The sequence below is a fragment of the Aulonocara stuartgranti genome (genome assembly GCF_965226115.1).
Source record: "Aulonocara stuartgranti genome assembly, chromosome: 2".
NCBI classification, from domain to species: Eukaryota; Metazoa; Chordata; class Actinopteri; order Cichliformes; family Cichlidae; genus Aulonocara; species Aulonocara stuartgranti.
In genome coordinates this window covers 37,887,302-37,895,738 of record NC_138940.1, presented here as the reverse complement: position 1 = coordinate 37,895,738, position 8,437 = coordinate 37,887,302, and the positions used below count along the sequence as shown (strand labels likewise).

Below are 8,437 nucleotides of genomic sequence, written 5' to 3'. Positions count from 1 at the left end.
TTCTTGTATAAGTATACACAGTGAGGAGTTTTTCAGTGCTGCTTGAAATATAGTTTTTTTGTCTTTTGCAGTGTTCTTGAAGAAATATTTTCTTGTCTCAGGTTGGAGGAATGGTTTAAAATGAGCAGACTGGATGTCTATCTGTCTGTATTTGAAAGATCCAGCTGACGCATCAATCATGGCTACATCTAGTGTCGAGTCATATAACCGGGCTGGACTCCAGCTTCACGTGTTTGCCTGGCTATCTAGCTAATATTAAAAGGCTGTCTGCTAGGCATGTTTTTTGAATGTGCAAAAATGTCAGGGTATAGATGAATGTCTGAACATTGTTGTTGCAAGAAGAGCAGAAAAGGTTGTTGATGGGTTTGTCTATTGAATTATTTACTAAAGCTTCAACACTGTGTCCAGTGCCTTTTCACAGCTTTCTAAACTTACAGCAGTTAGTTTCAAGAATTTGGCTGCAAATTCTTCATTAACAAAAGACGACATCACCTGTTTTTTGGTGTATCGAGCTGTGGAAGTAGTGGCTCCTAAAAAAGCTACAAAGCTGTGGTGCAAAAAAGGTGTTTTTTTTCTCATGGAAGTCTTCTTTACCTTACAATATAAAAGGAACATGAAACAATTTTTCTGATGATTTGGCACTATATAAGTAAAATTGAGTATCATGTTGTATTGACTGAAAGGAAGTTACTGTGTCTAGACTTGGAGATGATAAACTCACTGTTTATTTTATCTCCCTTTTAGCCGTTTTCCATATATCATATTTCTTGAGTACCTGCCGTGGATTTTCAGGAGATCTGAAGCACTATTTCCAAAGGATGCGGCATTTCACAAAACAGAAAAAGCACAGGATTTGAAATTAAACCTTCACTTGAAGTGTTTGTCAGGGGGATTTTGATTGCACTACTACCCAAAGAATAATGAATACGTATACACTGAAAAGCGCACTGGGCACCAAATAGTCACATAGATCCAGCTGCATGTGTGTCATTGTATAATGGATCATCAGTAGAGGAAAGACAGGATATTTGCATGAAACCATTGTACCACCTACATAGTACTGAATTCACAAGTATGCCTATGGGGGAAGAAAAAGGTGTATTTAAAGTGCAAGGACATCTCTATCCAAATGCTGGGTGACATTCACAAGATTTGCAGCCATAATGTTGTGTGGAACCAGCAGTTTCCTCTGTTTACTCTCATATATTTAAAGGTGACACGTGTAGCATTGTCTCACCAATGCATCACTGTCAAAAGAAGGCAATATTTTCCCCTTAGATGCTATATTTCTTTATCTAGCATTCTGCTATGAAGGTTCTTATACAAGCAGGGGTATATTTGTGTGATAAATGCTTGGCAACAGTGATCTAACTCATAAGCTCTGATTAAAATTATATCATCTATCTATGCTACACTAGGTTTATTTTTGATGGTTCCTAAAGCATTTTTTCCAACTAGATAAACAGCAGTTTGCTCAACTGATCTAAGACATTTTTAATGAGGACCTGAAGAGAAGAGCCAACGACTAAAGGCACGTACAATTTTGTCTGCAGAGAACAGGTGAAATGCTTATACTATGAGAGAAGAGTATTGATTGCAGGTCTTAGGTTGCACTCTTCAGTTTTAGCTCTGGCACTACTGACATTCAGTGAAAATGGGGAGGGGGGGAAAGCTGTTAATCACTCCCAAGGGAGACAGTAAAGGCATACCTCGAACATGATGACCAGCAGCTCCATCAAACGCATATTCCTTTCTCCCGTGCTCACTGTATGTTTATTCATACACAATCACATGGCTTAAAGTCATGTGTGTCATTTGTCAGCATTGAGCATTCCCTGGAGAAGGCCTTCAAATAAACAGTCACACATAGCACATGACTGGATGCATGTAAATCCGGTTGGAACAATGAATATTTTATGTTTTCATTTGGGTCCGTTCTTCCGTTGGGACTAATTTATAAATCAGTTGGTTTAATGGCTTTGGTTTTCTTTTTGGTGCCTTGTGGCAGTGCATGGGTTAAGGGTTTTTATTAAAGTCTCTTGGGAATTTGTGTGTAATGAAAGTTAGGGTGCAAATCCAGCCAGCATAGCAAAGATCTTGCTTTATTGGAATCCATCAGTCTTCCTCTGTCCTCAAAATAATGCACATTTTGAGCGGACATGCTGTTTTCTCGAAGAGGCAATAGAGCATAGTGTGCCAGAAATCACTGGGCCTATTTTGCGTGTGTCAGTCAATTGAAGATTTAGAAAAGCTTCTTATTTTGTAACAAATATGCTGTTTTCCCCCCTCAGAGTCAAAACGATTCCATCTCTGACTTACAATGAAAGGAGGCTACGCTGTGCGATACTATTTGTTTCGGATGTGAGAAATTTTGGTTAGTGTTTTGAGTTTCAAAATGTAATTTGACCTTTTGTTGTGTGGGGATCAACAATGTAAAATCTGAATGTCTGTATTGAGAAATTGGTTTTCGGTTCTGCAAACTGGCTATGTTTGTTGTTTTTGCAGCCAGGAACACTGAAATTTACACAGATCTACATTAGAATGCAACTAGATCTGGTTTTTTGACCAGCCAAAACAGAGCATATTTGGACTGGAAATTGCAAAAGGAAACAACAGCCATATGGGTACAATGCAAACTTTCTTCAGTCTTCCTTATTTATTAGTTTTGTTTCCTTAGACTGTTAAAACACTGGATTTTTACTCACCAAAAGTACAGCACAAATTTCCTACCATATTATTATTTGTCAGAAAACCTCATTAAAATGGTCCAAAAGGAATCAACAGCACAGCACACACAGTGGAAACTACAGGCAATGACAGCAACCTGCAGTTGCAAGGTGGTTTTAAGTGCAGCTCAGTATACCTCAGGATATTCTATTTCAGGTTAGCCACTGTTAACAACTGCTCACTAACCAGCCACAGAATAGACACTTTTCTCTACCTCAATCCTTGGTGTTCATACTTTGTTTAAATGCAATGTTCTGCTGTCGGAGCTTTCTTCTTGGGATTCATGTGGACCCACCATCTACGAGCATAGCCCTGCATGGCAACTGCACTCATCAATGGCAACAGTCTCTAACTAGGAGGAAAACACACCTTACATCACACAAAAAACTTCTCAAGAGTGCCTAAAGTTACAAGAAGATGGGCCGAACCGTAGAAATTACAAACTCCCCAGATGCCAGTCTGATTGAATGAGCCATAGTAAACTCCCACAGTCCAAACCCTCCTAGCTTACCCAAGGGATCCACTACAAACACCCACAACCACCATGGATTAAACCGATGAGATGTAAAGTGTCAATTTGTGACTTTTGTTTAAATAGAGTTAGACATGGGAAGGATTCTAATCTCAATTAACTAGAGGCAAAAAAGCAAATCAGCTTATTTCCCCAAATTTCCTCAAACTAATGTCCTAAAGGCTTCAGATTAAAGGGAAATGCATTAGCCATGGCATGCAACAGTCAACACTTTTGACATTTGCATGCCCTTGCAGACTGTTTTAGAAATTTAAGCTGTCACAAGCAAGTATGAAGGACTTCAAGGTATGTGTCCTTCAAGCTGAGGCAAAGAGTCCAACGTGTAAATGCTTTTTACATTTATATAACAGTAGCTCCTTATTTAAATCTTTCATCCAGTACGTTAGATTTTGATTCCAAAAATGGCAACATATAGGATAATATTTAACCCAGTAAAGTTTAAAGCACAACCCCCCCCCCAGAACCCTATTGATATAAGAGCAGGCAGATGAAACACACACATACACTAAAGGATTCTCACACACGCATTTTCATTACCAGGGGAACCATACAATACAGAGGAGTTGATTAGGATTGCCAACAAAAGGACAGTAGGCTCTGGCTGCCTCTCTGAATTCATTGTCATTAGCAGTGGAACACCAAGCCCTTTTCAAACTCATTAGTTGATAAAACAACCCTCTGATTTCCCATTAAAAAACCCATTCGTCCTCCCTCACTGGCGATGCTCTCCCTCTACTGCATCCCTGAATTTCCACACCTTCCAAACCACTCCTGAGGATAGCAGCCCTTATGCAAACTTTCAGTGAGTTCCTGCTAGATTTAGTATGCAAGTGACATGTTATCACAAATCAAACTCCAACAATCTTAATGTCAATTTAAGATTTTGCATCTGTAACATTTGTAATAATTCTTTATTCAGAACCTTTTTTAAATTTCTTTCCACTTGGGGTTTCAGAGCTGATGGCTGCTATTAAATGAATGCAATAGAAAAGTAATTGTGTGTGATTCAGCTATTCTGTGACTGATTTCTTTGACTACATTGTCCCTCCAACCCCCCAAAACGAATCATTTGAATACCAAGGTTAAAGAGAAGCAGAATCATTTCTGTTTTCCTGGCAGAATAACAATTTATTTAATTTATTTAAATTTAGACAAAAGGAAATACATATTTGTGCTTTGTGCAGTATAATGAACAGCTTTGTTATATACACCATTATATATAATCTCTTGTTACAGATACTTAAACTGAATGATCATCACGTACTGAATAGTCAGAAATATCAAAGACCCCCTTCCCCTCCCCGCCCGTACTGTTTGCACCCATTTGTTAAAGTTGTTTAAAAAAAATATTTTCAAAAACATTCATTCAAAGCTGGGTAGTGTCAAAATTCAAGTCAGAATGTCTTGTTCAGCCAGGACCAACTTTGCTGAAATCATTTATCCATCTTTTGAAGCAAAGGTCATGAACCCAAAAGTACCGTTAGTGTCTCGTCTCTGCTGTAATCCAGGCAAATCAATCCAAGACGGAAATGCACACAACAGCCAGAAACCACGCAGCATAATCTAGTTTCTCTCGACTGCTCTATGTCCAAGATCCTGAAGACGCACCTGAGCACAACATTTTTATTTTTAGCAGTGGTTCTGAGAAGCAGATGTGCCTTTTGACACGGTTCCTCACTGTAATGTAGATTGACAGGCAGTTTTGGTTTCGAGAAAACAAACAAACAAACAAACAACAACATCCCAGACTGGCAGAGTGTTTTACAAATTTGCATGGATGTCTTCATGTCGCAGCACTTTATAGGTGACCCAGTAGAAGATGTTAAATATGAGAAAGCTCAGGGGGAAAACGGCTCTGGATATGGTGTCAATTCGTTTGGCTCGGTCCACGAAACGCTTGTGAAGCACTTCTCCATCAAACATGGTAATTGGAGGTGGTGGTGGGGTGAACACGCTGGCTCCTTCCACAGCAGTGCCATCCTTGGTCTGCAGGCAGTGACCCAGGCCATAACCCCGGAAGTAAAAACCGCGGCTCTCCCTCACCAGTTCCTCCTCCTGTGGAGTCAAGCAGGGAAAAACAGATTGGCCTCTCGCTGTCAACATGGATTAGCATACAGCTTTCCACATTTCCGCTCAGTGGCTTATTCTTAAATGCGTCTGTGGTGTAGTAGCACAAAAGGGCGGCGCAGTGTAAGAATGAGATCACCCAAACAACAAATAGCAAAAAGAAAAAAAGAAAAAGTTGTGTTTTCTAAAATGTTCTGTCAAATTCCTGACATTTGTTTTTTTTTTAATAAAATAGCTTAAACAGAAGGGGAAAAAAATGATTGAAAACCTTGAGATTGAAAACGGTGATGATTTGTCACCAAGTGTATAACACCAGCCTAAGTTTAGGAGAATTACATTTAAGAGAAACAGAAGTCAAAACTCAAGCAAACTTACAATACATACATAAAACTGTATTGAAAAGCAACATTGTTACATTAGATTCAGAGCTGAAAAAACATCAACATCTGTTTCGCTTAAAACTAAATAAGTAGTGATTTTTCAAAAACTAGAAAAATTCAGCAGACAGGGGAAAAAAAAGAAGAAAAAAAACATGCCTGGGTTGAGGGTTGAAAATCATCTGAAAGCACAAATAAACTGTTAAACTGTAGCAGTTTACTTTGTAGTGCTGCATGCTTCTGCTGCCACAGTTATATCAGCATCAGCATAGGTAGCAGACAGTCAGTAGAGATAACTGCTAGCAATATGAAACGGGCAGGTACAAAGTCCAACTCCTGAAGGCTTTTACACACCAAGTGCACTGTGAAAAAAACGACACAAAATTCTTCGGGCTTCTTCAGATGTGACCTCGTAGTGTAACGTATATAAACACAGCAAGTGTTCCATCGTAGCGGAAAACGTAGACCGCAAAAAAGTCTGCATCAAGTGATCGTAAGCTGGTCCTGGTTTTTTTTTTTTTTAAACAACGAAAGGAAGAAATGGAGATTCTGGGTTCATCCCAGTCTCAAGAGAAGGGTTTGATCCAGAGTTGAAGCTGTATCATGTTTCATACATATTTCAGGAAGTCAGTGGGGCAGAATTGGGAACATCTGAGGAGGCAGAGAAACGATACCAAAGAGCTAATTGACCCGGATCAGCGTCTGGCTGTGGGTTGGAGGTAAACCAGTATTATTTTAGTATTTCCGTATCATCATATATTCAATATCAGTGTATGTTTTAAGCTCCAAGTGCAATTGCTGCCAAATGCAGTGGTTAAACTGGTCAGATCGGTTTATTTTCATGAAATGAAAAGGAAAAAAAATCAAGCTTGATCTGAAAAAATAAATGTTGCAAATTTGTCCAGTGAAATTATGCATCTGGTGTGTGAGAGCTGTAACATGTGACCACTTGCACAGTTAGAGTCTACTGTAGGGTGATAGACTGAGCCCACAATACTGCCAGAAATATGATATTTTCATATTAAATCATGCATTTGGATTTGATGATGATACTGGGAACAGAGAGAAGAGCTTGGGTCCATAGGCTGACTATCAAAAATGTGACTTCTTCCAGATTATCCTAAGAGCTTCAAAATTTGCCTGCCGTATCCCTGAAGATGTTGAGTTTAAAGTAGATTAAAAGTATCTGTAACAATCTACTTCATTCAAACAACCAAAGAAGTGAAAATGAGGGCATCTTCTTTTTGCCACTCTGAAAATAATAACCCCCATCTATCCCCTTTTCAAAGTTACAGAATGACAGACCTTTCAGAATGTTAATAAAATGGCTCAAAATATTAATAAAGTCATGATCTGGCATTATGCTTTGATGAATGGCTATGCACTTTTTTTTTTTTAAACAGTTATTGAGACACTGTTCCCGCCCTTTGAAGAGAATATTAATAGACATGCAGCTTAACTCTGACAGCCCTCTGACACTTTGAGAGATTCACTTTAGCAGGGGAAAGTGAAGATGTGGGATCTAAATTGGATGATTAGTAGTCAGTGTGAAGGGCCCTGAAAGCTCTGATCCCCGTGTCCCGCCTCTCTCTGTTTCTCTCTCACTGACCCCGGCAGCTCTCTGGTTCTCTGCTGAATGTCGTTTCTCAGTACTGTACAGATTTGGCAGAAAGATACTAAGAGTGCACATCTAAGTATACTAACTTACTGTAAACTTACACCTTGCGACCAACTTTCTGCTACTGCACTGGTAAACTGCACTATGCAACAGGTGGATAGGGAATACACTGCTCTTCTAGCACAGCTTAATTATCCCTCTGCCACCTTAAACGATACAGAACATCATGTGCTAAAGTCTAATGGTGCATTTCTCTAAAGATAATAGGCGCTTATCTCTGCCTTGTACTCTCCGCAGCAGCTATACTGGCATAACTTCAGCTGAACCCGCTCTGATTACCACATTGTGCTCTGTGGAGAGTAAAGTTATTGTCTAAAAACACAAATGATCAGAACAGGCGAGCTATTTTTTTTTCCTGCTTTAGTAAAATTTCATGTGTTTCATGATCTTTAATTACATCGGTTAGTCATTTTACCCGTGAATAACTATGCTTACTCACTGGTACAGAATTAGTTAGATCATTAATCATTGAATATAAAATGTGCATCTGAGTAAGGACTAATCTTTCAAACTATTACAATGGAAATACATTTTCAGTGTTATATGTCATCACTGAGCTGGGATTGGACAAGCGAAAGAAAATGGACGAGTCAATGGATGGACTGTATCACTGAAAGAAGAGTGTCCAGAAAATATGTAGGACACAGCTGAAAGGTTACAATGACAGGCAGTGATTGTTCTGCCACTGCACCAGAAACAGATGATTCTGTAGTAAACAAACAATAAAAATAAAAATAAATCACTGGGGGGTTCAGAATTTTTGAAAACCACTATCAGTGAACCAAATAAAACATGAGAAGAAACAACGTTTAAAAACAAAATCCAGGGTATGTCCAAATGTACACGGGTACTTTTGAAAATGAAGCTTTTTTTCTATGCGTTTGGGCCTTTAGGGCAGGGATAGCTCAGTAGGTAGAGTGGTGGCCCCATGATCGAAAGGTCGGTGGTTTGACTCCACTGAACGGCTACCCTGAGGTACCCCTGAGTAAGGTACCGTCCCTACACACTGCTCCCCGGGTGCTGCATTGGTGGCTGCCCACTGCTTCACTGGGTGAA

At 39.3% G+C, this 8,437-nt stretch overlaps 1 protein-coding gene across 2 annotated transcripts in view; it reads right to left on the bottom strand.

Annotated features, from left to right (window-relative positions):
- Positions 1-4,366: 4,366 nt before the first annotated feature.
- Positions 4,367-8,437, bottom strand: part of glra4a (glycine receptor, alpha 4a) — a 46,638-nt gene continuing 42,567 nt past the window's right edge. For both annotated transcript variants that reach the window (XM_082550316.1, XM_082550317.1), the window contains one exon: positions 4,367-5,314. In XM_082550316.1, coding sequence (XP_082406442.1) covers positions 5,021-5,314 — 294 coding nt within the window. In that variant the 3' untranslated portion in view covers positions 4,367-5,020. The remainder of the gene's footprint in view (positions 5,315-8,437) is intronic.